Source organism: Oncorhynchus tshawytscha, linkage group LG22 (genome assembly GCF_018296145.1).
Source record: "Oncorhynchus tshawytscha isolate Ot180627B linkage group LG22, Otsh_v2.0, whole genome shotgun sequence".
Classification (NCBI taxonomy): domain Eukaryota; kingdom Metazoa; phylum Chordata; class Actinopteri; order Salmoniformes; family Salmonidae; genus Oncorhynchus; species Oncorhynchus tshawytscha.
The window spans coordinates 13,196,418-13,209,779 of record NC_056450.1 but is presented as its reverse complement, the minus strand read 5'-3'; the positions used below and the strand labels follow the sequence as shown (position 1 = coordinate 13,209,779).

General features: G+C 46.0%; 1 protein-coding gene across 1 annotated transcript in view; it reads left to right on the top strand.

Annotated features, from left to right (window-relative positions):
- The window catches only part of LOC112221520 (plexin-A2-like), a 314,405-nt gene that overhangs the window by 31,489 nt on the left and 269,554 nt on the right, over positions 1-13,362 (top strand). The window contains exon 2 of the mRNA XM_042303787.1: positions 10,578-11,942. Coding sequence (XP_042159721.1) covers positions 10,719-11,942 — 1,224 coding nt within the window. The 5' untranslated portion in view covers positions 10,578-10,718. The remainder of the gene's footprint in view (positions 1-10,577; positions 11,943-13,362) is intronic.

Here is a 13,362-nt window from a genome sequence, read left to right as displayed (position 1 = left end):
GTCCCACAGCACATTGTCTTGAAGCCTGGCTGGGTACCAACGTCCTACAGCACATTGTCTTGAAGCCTGGCTGGGTACCAACGTCCTACAGCACATTGTCTTGGAGCCTGGCTGGGTACCAACGTCCTACAGCACATTGTCTTGGAGCCTGGCTGGGTACCAACGTCCTACAGGACATTGTCTTGGAGCCTTGTCTTGCACATTGTCTTGGAGCCTGGCTGGGTACCAACGTCCTACAGGACATTGTCTTGGAGCCTGGCTGGGTACCAACATCCTACAGGACATTGTCTTGGAGCCTGGCTGGGTACCAACGTCCTACAGGACATTGTCTTGGAGCCTGGCTGGGTACCAACGTCCTACAGGACATTGTCTTGGAGCCTGGCTGGGTACCAACGTCCTACAGCACATTGTCTTGAAGCCTGGCTGGGTACCAACGTACAGCACATTGTCTTGAAGCCTGGCTGGGTACCAACGTCCTACAGGACATTGTCTTGGAGCCTGGCTGGGTACCAACGTCCTACAGGACATTGTCTTGGAACCTGGCTGGGTACCAACGTCCTACAGGACATTGTCTTGGAACCTGGCTGGGTACCAACGTCCTGCAGCACATTGTCTTGTAGGGTTAAGTTAGGAATAAGTGTGAAAAAACTGGTAAAAAGGCTCTAAACACTTTTCTGGTTGTGATAAATTCAATCTGACAAATGAGCAGTGTAAAATACAAACATTTAGGAAACGTCAGGGAAGGAGCAGAACATCATTTTTTTAGGGGGCACATTTTTGTATTTTTGTATATACAAAAATGAAACGGCAGTGGCCGTTGACAGTTTGGAAGAGTTTGTGCATATATTATTGTGACCTTTTGTTCGTTTTGGACTTTTTTTCATCTATTCGGGCACACAGTGTTTGTGATTGGTCAACAGTAGGGCTTCTTCAATAAAGTCTTTGTTGTCATACAAGTAGAGACAACTCGTTTTCATCGATATTTTTCAATTGAGAAATACTACACCAAACATCTTAGTTAGATGTAAAATTACTCGACTAAGATCTCCCCGGCAAAAACATCAAAAGTAATGACATATTCCTTGAGTTATCTTAGATTAGATCTGACAATTTTGTGGAAGTGTTTACTGGCTACGGTGTTTCAAAATGGACAAACAGTACTTTTAAGGTCTTTTAAGGGAGTATGCTCTCTTTGGGTTCGCCTAGACGACTGTGGCTAGCCACCAGCCGAACTGAAGCATGCTGACGCCTTTAGGGCAATACAGGAGGCCACTAGGCCATGGGCTTGTCACCAGAGCAGTGATATGGGTCACTAATAAAGATATTACCATGTTGAAACACTGGATGCAGAGTGCTCTGACTGAGTGCCCTTAGAGTGGCCCAGAGTGGATGTGTAATCATGGACAAGTGTAGAGTCATTTACTATGCTAAACCCCTAGTTCTTTTTCATTGGTAGCTCAGAGCATGTCAATTGATACATAACAACAACAGCACTGGAAATTGGAAATTATAGTAGCCTAGTCTATGTTGTGCTTGTTGTAACAGCTTGATAGCAGTGTGTTTACTTTCATATTTCCTGCATGACCCAACATAGTTTTCTTGCATAAAAAACATTTATTTCACTTTTTTAGCATTCTATCACAAAGAGCACAGCTTCAAATTAATTTAAAAAACAAACATTCCCCATCTCAAGAAGTTAAGAAAAAAAATCACTATAGTAGGTGCCTATAAAGTGTTAAATAAATTAACAGGGTTGACTGTAACAGGGCTGACCGTAACGGATTGACGACTTCATATTAAATCAGCCATAAATTGTGACAGGAAGCTTGTTGTGTGCAACAGGGAGGGGCAATTGAATGCAAGCTTCACTAAGACATTTCAATTGTTAAAAATATTCTAGCCTGTCTATCTATGGGTAACAGGGTTGATGCGTTGTGCTCAACCTGCTCAGTTTTCCACCGCAAAACACCAGAAAATGGCCATAAAGTGTAGAACCAACTCACCTGTTTTTACATTATGATTTAGCTATTAGATGTTCAATGTCTCTTGAAATATATATATATATATTTTAACGTTTTATTCAGTTAACAGGATTTACCTTAAAATGAGGGACAGACATAAAGGAACCTCCTAATCACATGAAATAAATAATAATTGTCAGAAATTACTTTGTCAAAGCAACAAAATAACAAGGGCTTTACAATGATGGTGAAAACTTGGAGAAGGTTTGGGGTTAAGTGGGTTAAAATCTTCCTAGAAGCCACATAGGGTGCACGGAGGGACATGTCAAAAGGCTAAATTTTGGCACATAAGCAAGTCTTTGTTCATATTAAAAAATTAGATTTATTGAATTGTCCATGTGGTCTATATTAAACGGCACTTCATTTAATATAACAGGCTTTTAAAATGCTATATTTGTGCTCAATTTCTACTTTAGGGACGAAAAAGGCATTCATTTCGTGGAACGACCCAGCCACAGACGTTAAGGAATAGGCCTCGCTGTTAGTTGAAGGATATATCCAATCTAATCTCTCCATAACACCAGTAGCACAGGCAGGAAAACAGTTCTCGTGGTTAGTGAGGGTGTTATCCCTCGCCGCCTCCTTTCTTCATTTCCTATTTTCCTCTCCTCTACTGTGCTTTTCCCCTGTGGTGGGCTGGATGGCTGGATATGATAGGTTTAGTGTTATTGGAAACAGACAGGGGTTGGCACAGAGACCGCTACTACCACTGCAGTCACATTCAACTCCTGTAGCTATGAGAAAGAGGAACTTACACATTTAAGTACTGTCCTCAACTCCTCTCTTTGTCTCTATATTGGCACCCTATTCCTTATGCAGTGCACTATATAGGGAATTAGGGTAGCATTTCAGACAGAACCAGTCAATGCTCCTTTAAGGAGACAAAGGAACGCAGATATATACAGTGGGGAGAACAAGTATTTGAAACACTGCCGATTTTGCAGGTTTCCTACTTACAAAGCATGTAGAGGTCTGTAATTTTTATCATAGGTACACTTCAACTGTGAGAGAAGGAATCTAAAACAAAAATCCAGAATATCACATTGTATGATTTTTAAGTAATGAATTAGCATTTTATTGCATGACATAAGTATTTTATACATCAGAAAAGCAGAACTTAATAATTGGTACAGAAACCTTTGTTTGCAATTACAGAGATCATACATTTCCTGTAGTTCTTGACCAGGTTTGCACACACTGCAGCAGGGATTTTGGCCCACTCTTCCATACAGACCTTCTCCAGATCCTTCAGGTTTTGGGGCTGTCGCTGGGCAATACGGACTTTCAGCTCCCTCCCTTCAGCTCTTACTGAGGGAAGGAGGTTGTTGGCCAAGATCTCGCGATACAGGGCCACATCCATCCTCCCCTCAATACGGTGCAGTCGTCCTGTCCCCTTTGGAGAAAAGCGTCCCCAAAGAATGATGTTTCCACCTCCATGCTTCACGGTTGACCTTCTCCCATTCCTCCTCTGGATCATCCAGATGGTCATTGGCAAACTTCAGACGAGCCTGGACATGCTCTGGCTTGAGCAGGGGGATCTTGCATGCGCTGCAGGATTTTAATCCATGACGGCATAGTGTGTTACTAATGGATTTCTTTGAGACTGTGGTCCCAGCTCTCTTCAGGTCATTGACCAGGTCCTGCCATGTAGTTCTGGGCTGATGCCTCACCTTCCTCATGATCATTGATGCCCCACGAGGTGAGATCTTGCATGGAGCCCCAGACCGAGGGTGATTGACCATCATCTTGAACTTCTTTCATTTTCTAATAATTGCACCAACAGTTGTTGCCTTCTCACCATGCTGCTTGCCTATTGTCCTGTAGCCCATCCCAGCCTTGTGCAGGTCTACAATTTTGTCCCTGATGTCCTTACACAGCTCTCTGGTCTTGGCCATTGTGGAGAGGTTGGAGTCTGTTTGATTGTGTGTGTGGACAGGTGTCTTTTATACAGGTAACGAGTTCAAACAGGTGCAGTTAATACAGGTAATGAGTGGAGAACAGGAGGGCGTCTTAAAGAAAAACTAACAGGTCTGTGAGAGCCAGAATTCTTACTGGTTGGTAGGTGATCAAATACGTATGTCATGCAATAAAATGCAAATTAATTACTTAAAAATCATACAATGTGATTTTCTGGATTTTTGTTTTAGATTCCGTCTCTCACAGTTGAAGTGTACCTATGATGAAACTTACAGACCTCTACATGCTTTGTAAGTAGGAAAACCTGCAGAATTGTCAGTGTATCAAATACTTGTTCTCCCTACTGTAACTGTTCTAACTCCTCGACAAGAGACGAGACATAACAGCAGAAACCCTCTCATTCAGTGGAGAAATAAAGACTAATGGACTAACCTCTCCCGCTAATCACTTTTTTTTTAATAGTCTCCTCCCATAGAGAAGACCTTCCTTCAGGGGAGATTAAACGTTCTATTTTTAATACCAACATGCAAATGGCTGCTATCTCTGCTGCTGACGGTTCACTTTCTTTAACCCAATCACAAAAGTTTGTTCCAGGCGCGTTATAAACCTCGTAATTATTCTTAATTATGGCTTGAAGTTATTTGTTTGTTGTTTTTTTGTAAACCAAATTGGGCTCCTGTAGATTGTATCGTCTCACTTTTATTTAACCGTTTCAATTTCATGCTTCATATTAATCATTCAGGGAATAACGGAATTAATCAGAGCCATGAAATTCTGATATGTCATTTTTTTCCTTCCCCACAACAATTAATTGGATTTAATCCGTAACTGGATTTTGGTTTATGTTCTTTATCTCCTGGAATACAATGTCTGTAAATATGAATTTAGGAGATCAAACAATTTTGACTGCATTGTTAAGGAGCTTAGTGTGGGGGAAGTCAAGAGGCACAAAGCAGAGGGAGTGAGAGAGGGAGGAGGGAGAGAGGGGGAGGGAGGGAGGAGGAGGGATGAACGGCTGCTCTCTTCCAGCAGGGGAAGAGACTGGGGTTCAGAGCTATAGGCCTGCTCAGCTCACTGAAAGCATTCCACTACTGCACTGACCAGAGCAGTCAGGTACTGTTTTGTTGGTTTGTTTTGTCATTGTCCTAGTTTCTCCTCTCCTCCCCTTGTCCTCCAGTGTGGCAAGCCCTCCACTTCTACAGATTAGCCTAGCTGCTACCATGTAGCTCCCTGTGCCCGCTTCTGGCCTGGCACTGCCCCCAAAGTTCGTACCCCAAAGGACGCCAACTGAGGGCACCACCAGCGTTCAGATACAGGGACCAGGCAGGACACAGGCAGACGAGCTAACAGAGGCTTTGTCCAAAAGGCCTCCTTATCCCCTATATAGTGCACAAGCGACTCACTATAGTGAACTATTGTGCGCTAGCAGCGCTGGCCAGAAGTAGAGAGTTGACAGAAAGAGCTGACAGAGTGCAGCAGCCCTTTGGGTTAGCAAGGCACTCAGAGGCAGCAGCATGGGTGAGCTGAGCAGGCCAACATGCCGACTGTTTCATTATCAATGGGAAGCTTAAGAGAAACGCATTGCTCATTTCGAAACCATGATCACCGTTTCCAGTTCACAATGGTATGTTGTTGATGTCTTATCTTCACTTCACGTGGCCAATACTTTTTCTGCCTGGAGACGAGTTGACTGGATGTCTTCTGGTGTCTGTTTGTTATTTTCCGGGTTGACACTAGTCAGAACATGCAGGGTTCCCCAACTGGTGGTCCGCCTGGGATTTTATTTGGCCACCCAAGTTTTCTCAGCAAAACATTGTAAACATTACATTTTTATTTTTTTATTGTTGGACATAAACCACATAAAAGACTGTATAAACACCAGCAAATCAGCTCCAGTTGATTTTTATTTTGGAAATGTGTTCCAAGGTATTCCCACGCATAATAGAGATATACAGTATGTGATCGTATACGAATGTAAGCAAGGTTTGAATCATTCTGGTTTAGTTTGGGCCTCTTGCAGGCAATTTTCAGTTTGCAAATGATTTGTAATTATCTTCCGGCCCGCAGCTGACTCTAGTTGAGGATCCCTGATGTAGAGTAACAGTAGGACTATACAGTAGCTGTTTTACAACACACATCCAGCAGTGGTGGTCAGTCAGAAGACCTGTGCCTACACACTGACTAATGAGGATGAGCTGGTAGATGAAATGGCATGGTTGACAAACACAGGACAGATTGACTCATCCAGGAAGCGGTTAATTCATTTAGTGAGCTGAGCAATCTGATGTTTTTTTTTTGTTAGCTTGTCTGTGGGATGATGTAATTCCCACGTTAGCTGACGTGTGTCTTCACTCCAGTACATCTTTGTGCGTCGCTACAATTTACACGGTTGTAATGTGTCAACAAATCAAAGCTGACCCACAAACAAGGCTTGTGTAGAAAACAGATGGCTCAATGTGTCCGCGAGCAGACAAAGATGGCTCTGCATCGGGTGGAGTTGCTGTTTAACTGGTAGTCTCTCGTGACAGACAAATCGAGTAGCTGGCCAGCTGCACACCGCCCGCACGCAAGAGTTTAGTCTGGGTCCGGAGATCAGGCCTGTTTGACACACTGGTAGCATTGGCGGTAAATTGAAAGAGGTGTTTTTACTATACAATGCTATTCCTACCGTTCATTATAGCTCAGAAGCAAATCAAGCCTGGACAAGAATGTCTCCATTGTAGCCTACAAATGCTACCACAGACTCAGCCAGGCGTATCACCCATGATGCCCCAAGGCCTCTCTAGGTCTAGGCTATCAGGTGACTGGCTCATGATTCACCACCACTAGCGCTTGCATGTTAATTGCTTCACGAGTTCCCGCTGTATATGTCTGCTAGCGAGGAGGAGAGAAAAGACGACGTGGCTTCAAACAAGAAAGCTACTAACAAGCGAAGTCAATCGTGCTATTCAAATCCCTTGGTTGGCAGCATAATGAGTCCCTACCCGTCAAGAGCGGCCAAAAGGAGGGGAAAACAGCAATCAACACAGCTCCATTGCTTGGTACAGCTTCTCTTCCTGGTAGCTACATTAGCAGTTGACCTTTGAGACGTTATATATGGTCACCGTTCATTAATTCAGTCTCTTCTTCTGCTCCTGCTTCTTCTTCTTCTGCTTCTGCTTCAGTGCAGCTGCTTCTTCTTCTGCTCCTGCTCCTGCTTCTTCTTCTTCTGCTTCTGCTTCAGCTTCAGTGCAGCTGCTTCTTCTTCTGCTCCTGCTTCTTCTTCTTCTGCTTCTGCTTCAGTGCAGCTGCTTCTTCTTCTGCTCCTGCTCCTGCTCCTGCTTCTTCTTCTTCTCCTTCTGCTCCTGCTTCTGCTTCAGTGCAGCTGCTTCTTCTTCTGCTCCTGCTCCTGCTCCTGCTTCTTCTTCTTCTCCTTCTGCTCCTGCTTCTGCTTCAGTGCAGCTGCTTCTTCTTCTGCTCCTGCTCCTGCTTCTTCTTCTTCTGCTTCTGCTTCAGCTTCAGTGCAGCTGCTTCTTCTTCTGCTCCTGCTTCTTCTTCTTCTGCTTCTGCTTCAGTGCAGCTGCTTCTTCTTCTGCTCCTGCTCCTGCTCCTGCTCCTGCTTCTTCTTCTTCTCCTTCTGCTCCTGCTTCTGCTTCAGTGCAGCTGCCGCCAGTTCACCCACCAAAACACGAACAAGGAAAAATGAAACGCAAATTCTTCCCAAGCCATAGGGAAGGAGGAGATAGAGGGAAAGGAGGAAGGAAGGGAGAGATGGATGGGTAGTAAAATACTTTTTCCACACTTTGTGACGTTACAGCCTTATTCTAAAATGGATTAAATAAATAAAAATCCTCAGCAATCTACACACAATACCCCATAATGACATCACAATACCTCATAATGACATCACAATACCCCATAATGACGAAGCAAAAACAAGTGTTTAGACATTTTGGGGTTAGGGAGGTGTAAGGAGTTAGGGAGGTGGAGGGGGGTTGGGGAAGTGTGGGGGTTAGGGAGGTGTAAGGAGTTAGGGAGGTGGAGGGGGTTAGGGAAGTGTGGGGGTTAGGTAGGTGTAAGGAGTTAGGGAGGTGGAGGGGGTTGGGGAGGTGGAGGGGGTTAGGAAGGTGGAGGGGGTGCTGCCTGCCTGCATTCTAAAGCCCTAAAGGGCAAAACGCTGAGGGGTTTGAGGTGGAAAGAACTGCTGCCTCAGCAGGAGCCTGATTATATCTCCAGAGGGATATGCTCTGTTCTGCATCCCAAATAACACCCTAATCCCATTAGGCTCTTGTTCAAAAGTAGTGCATTATATAAGGAACCCTTTGCCATTTGGGATGCACCTCTCCTCTGTTTTACTCTGCTCTGCTCTCTGCTCTGCTCTGCTCTCTGCTCTGCACCTCCATAGCACTACGCTCATACAAAGGAAGCAGCATGGCGGCTGCAGCCGTGGTTCAGTCAGGGTGGGCGGGCAGCGCAGGAAGTGGGCTTGACCCTGGTTTATAGCCTAGCCCAGCTCTTTTATGGGACACCTAAGAGCAGCCCACCCACCTCCCACACCTCAGCCCACCCCAGCACACGCAAGGCTAGGCCAGGCCAGGCCAGGCCCCAGTGGCCCCTAGGAACTCACTGTTTATGGGCTGAGGGAGGGAGGTTGGTGGGAGGGACCCAGGATGACAGTTACCAGGTTTTGACAGCAGAGGGCTGGGGGAGGGAGGAGTGTGTGTAAGTGGAGAGGGACTGTAAATATATATGCTGTATACCAGACCCACCTGAAGCACTGTAGATCGCCTCTATATCCCACCCCATCCAGACATATGCAAATGACTAAATCAAAGAGCCAGCTGATTAGTCCAGCCACATCTCTCTATTCTCATCCTTGGCTTGATTCTCTCTGCTGCCCTCCCCTCTCTCCCGCTCTCCCTCACTGGCTGCTGTGAAATGCAAATGTGGAGTGTAACGAACGATGTAGGCTTGTGTCCGACACGTTTCACCCCCCTGGCGTCCCCACCGACACGCACACGGTCCCCAGCTACCTCGTCCAGCACGCCACTAATTACCCTTGTTGTAGCGCTATGCCTGATCATCCTTGATGTCACAATGCGCTGCGTCCATCGCTGCCATTGTCTCCACTTGTTAGCCCTTCACTGCCTAGCGTTGCTTGGTCCTGATGGAATAATACTGATCAAGGGAGAGAAAACACAGCATGGTATTGGATGCACTATTAAAACGAGGGAGAGAGGGAGAGGAGGGTGAGATGTGCATGTCGAACGGGGTCCTGATTCATTTAGGAAGGATTCTTCCGGAGCCAATGATTAATCCCTGCAGGATGTGATGGTGTCAGCGGTGGACAAAAAAAAACAGAGTAACGTTGAATAATAATAATTAATAGATTCATATCCTGGTTGAACAGACAGAGACCTTAAAGAGCAGAGAGGAAGGGATGGAGAGAGGGGTGAGGGGGGTGAGGGAGATAAGAAGGGTGGGGGTGGAGAAAAGCAGATAGGGGGAGAGAGAGAGGAGGGAGGGAGGGAGGGGTGTGAGAGAGGGAAGGAGAGAAGAAGGGAGGGAAGGAGGGAAAAAGTGGGAAGATAAAACAGACAGAGGAGGGTTGCAAGCAGAGGATCTGTCTCCCAATTTGTTCTCACTTTGTTCCAGTAATAAGATCCAGACCTCCCCTCTACCGTAGACCAGATAATTAACTCCTGGGGATAAACTGTGAAGAGGGGCTCTCTCTTTCCCTCTGTCTCTCCCTTTCTCTGCCCATATCTCTCTCTTTCTCTCTGTCTCTCTCTCTCTCTCTCTCTCTTCATTTATAGCATTGTGGTGGGGATGACATCTCTGCAGCCAGTCTGCAAAGCATTGTTACATAAATTGCAAACTTTCCTTGATATATGTTTTCACAGTTAGATTGGAAATGAGTAACATGGATAGAGGAGGGGGTACAACCAAAATGAGATGGCAATGCTTCCTTCCCAGAAATAGATTTAGGGTAATATGAGCCCAATACATGTATTTAACATTCCTTTGGTTTTTAGCTGTGCTGTACCCTCAAAAGTCTTTCTCTAGCTGGAGTACTTAAAACCTTGGTTTAAATGTCAAGACATTTTTAGCCTCTTGCTTGTATTATTTGACCTATGGCATCTGTTCAGTATAGCATTAAATAAGTGGCTCCATGGAGCACTAGCCTGAAGTGTGCTTCTCTGATGTGTGGATGACACTAAGTAGTATGACTCATTTCAGTGCATGGTGAGGCTTGATCTGTGAAATGTGGCGCCCTGGGCAGTCTGTTGGTTTGTGGTGTTCTTAGAAACCCACTGTCTCAGTGTCTGAGGCCTGAAGCAGCTAGGCAGCAGGACTCAGGACTCAGGTCTCAGGTCATGCTAATTTCCGTTAGCCGTAACCTGCTCACTTTCCTTCATTGTCTTATCAGACCTCTCTTGTCCAGCAACTCCTCTGGAATGTAGCGATAAAGGTTTTCTCTCAGCATTCATTCTACTGTTCCCTAACTCATCGCCTTGACCAGGGTGAACTTTCCAAAGCAGCAGGAGGGACCAAAAGAAAGGCCTTTTCCGTTATCTGCTTCCCCTTTGACTGTGAGTGTGAGTCACAATGCGCTCTCTTTCATTTATTCACCCACCTCTCTCTCTTTCTCTCTTTCAGAAACATGTGAAGACCGTGGTGAAGATAAAAGCGCGAACCTAGCCTTTGAGAACACAAAGAGGAAGGTAGCCTCCCTCCCACTCCTCCTCCATCCTCCCCCTGTTCAGTCTGCTGTTGCCTTGTTGCAGAGTCCCTAGTGGTATGGAGGGCCGACGGTCGCGGCGAGTCACACAATACAGCGCCAGGACTTTCCCAGCGGGCCCTACACGGGGCGCTGTGCTGGCCATGCTGGGCTGCTGGGTGTTAGCTGTCGCTGCCACCGTGTGCCAAGGCCAGACCACCTTCACCAGCTTCCACCCAGAGCGCCGGGAGTGGGCCTTCAACCATCTGACGGTCCACCAGACAACTGGGGCGCTCTACATCGGAGCAGTAAACCGTGTCTACAAGCTATCAGGCAACCTGACCCTGATGGTGTCCCACGACACAGGCCCTGAGGACGATAACAAGGCCTGCTACCCGCCCCTCATCGTCCAGCCCTGCTCTGAACCCCTGACCTCCACAAACAACGTCAACAAGCTGCTCCTCATAGACTACAGCCAGAATCGCCTTCTGGCTTGCGGTAGCCTCTACCAGGGAGTCTGTAAACTCCTTCGTCTGGACGACTTGTTTATCCTAGTGGAGCCGTCCCATAAGAAAGAGCACTACCTCTCCAGTGTCAACCAGACAGGCACCATGTACGGGGTAATCGTGCCCTCCCATGGCCAGGACGGGACTCTCTTCATCGGGACGGCAGTAGACGGCAAGCAGGACTACTTCCCTACCATCTCCAGCCGTAAGCTGCCCCGTGACCCAGAGTCCTCAGCCATGCTTGACTACGAGCTCCACACGGACTTCGTCTCGTCTCTGATAAAGATCCCATCAGACACGCTTGCGCTGGTGTCCCACTTCGACATCTACTACGTGTATGGCTTCGCCAGTGGTTCCTTCGTCTACTTCCTGACCGTCCAGCCTGAGACGCCGGAGAACAGCATGTCATCTGGCGGATCCTCCAATGACCTCTTCTACACCTCGCGCATCGTACGCCTCTGCAAGGATGACCACAAGTTCCACTCGTACGTCTCCTTACCCGTGGGCTGCGTGAGGAATGGCGTGGAGTACCGTCTCCTGCAGGCTGCCTACCTAGCTAAGCCGGGCCGTGTGCTGGCCGCCTCGCTGAACATCAGTGCCACGGACGATGTGCTCTTCACCGTGTTCTCCAAGGGCCAGAAGCAGTACCACCAGCCGCCAGATGACTCTGCGCTCTGCGTGTTCACCATCAAGGACATCAACGCTCGTATCAAGGAGCGCCTGCAGTCCTGCTACCAGGGAGAGGGCAACCTGGAGCTCAACTGGCTGCTGGGAAAAGACGTGCAGTGCACAAAAGCTGTGAGTTACAGAGGAGACACACGGATGCAAACACACACACACACACGCACACACACACACTGCTGAGGAAGCACATGCAATGCACCAAGACGAAGAGTTGAATAAGGCAGAGGTTAAGGAACTACAGAGAAACACATACTGTAAATGGTGCATAGTTCAAACACATACTGTAAATGGTGCATAGTTCAAACACATACTGTAAATAGTGCATAGTTCAAACACATACTGTAAATGGTGCATAGTTCAAACACATACTGTAAATAGTGCATAGTTCAAACACATACTGTAAATAGTGCATAGTTCAAACACATACTGTAAATAGTGCATAGTTCAAACACATACTGTAAATAGTGCATAGTTCAAACACATCCTGTAAATAGTGCATAATTCAAACACATACTGTAAATAGTGCATAGTTCAAACACATACTGTAAATAGTGCATAGTTCAAACACATACTGTAAATAGTGCATAGTTCAAACACATACTGTAAATAGTGCATAGTTCAAACACATCCTGTAAATAGTGCATAATTCAAACACATACTGTAAATAGTGCATAGTTCAAACACATACTGTAAATAGTGCATAGTTCAATCACATACTCTAAATAGTGGATAATTCAAACACACATACTGTAAATGGTGAATAGTTCAAACATACTGTAAATAGTTCTCTCTCTGTAATCATACCCAATGACCATTTTGGCTCAGTAGAGTCACGTGGTCTGTTATCATTTCTACAGAGAACAATGTACAATAGTGCTAGACTCATCTTACACAGTGCAAGTCCAAGGTTATTGTAGGCATTGATACAGTGAAACCAAACCAGCCATCATTATTCAGACTCTGTTCCCATTCACACCTCAACGTTCACTTACCAAGAAGCAGACAGCTCCCTTCCACTGGGAGTTCTCTTCAGCCTCAGTTCAATGTAGAAAGCCAGCAGAATAATTCATTTACATTTTACACTGACTGTAGTCTACTGAGGTTACCGCTGGTAATAGCTTACAGAGCCATTCCTCAGCTCAACTCAGCTCTAATATCACGTGTACCAGTCTGTTTGTGCTAACATTCCACTTCTTGCCACTCCATTACTGGCATATTACACGGAGTACAAGGAGTGGAATACTAGCACAAAACAAATCTGGATTTTAGGCTACCGCTCTAATGTTTCCTCTAGGCATTAAACAACAGGGCAGCAACCCCAGCTCACCAACGACCCTGGAAACGACAAGGTTGAGTCCGAGTCTGGGAGGAACTACGGTGGATGCACACACTCATAATAATAACAAACACAGCAATCAAGATAACTGCCTTTGACTGCTCTACTTTGCAGGGATACAACATTTCCCTTTATCAAATCATTCTCACACTACATGTAATTAGGCCTAATTGTTTTGCAGCTCCGGGGAGCAGAACA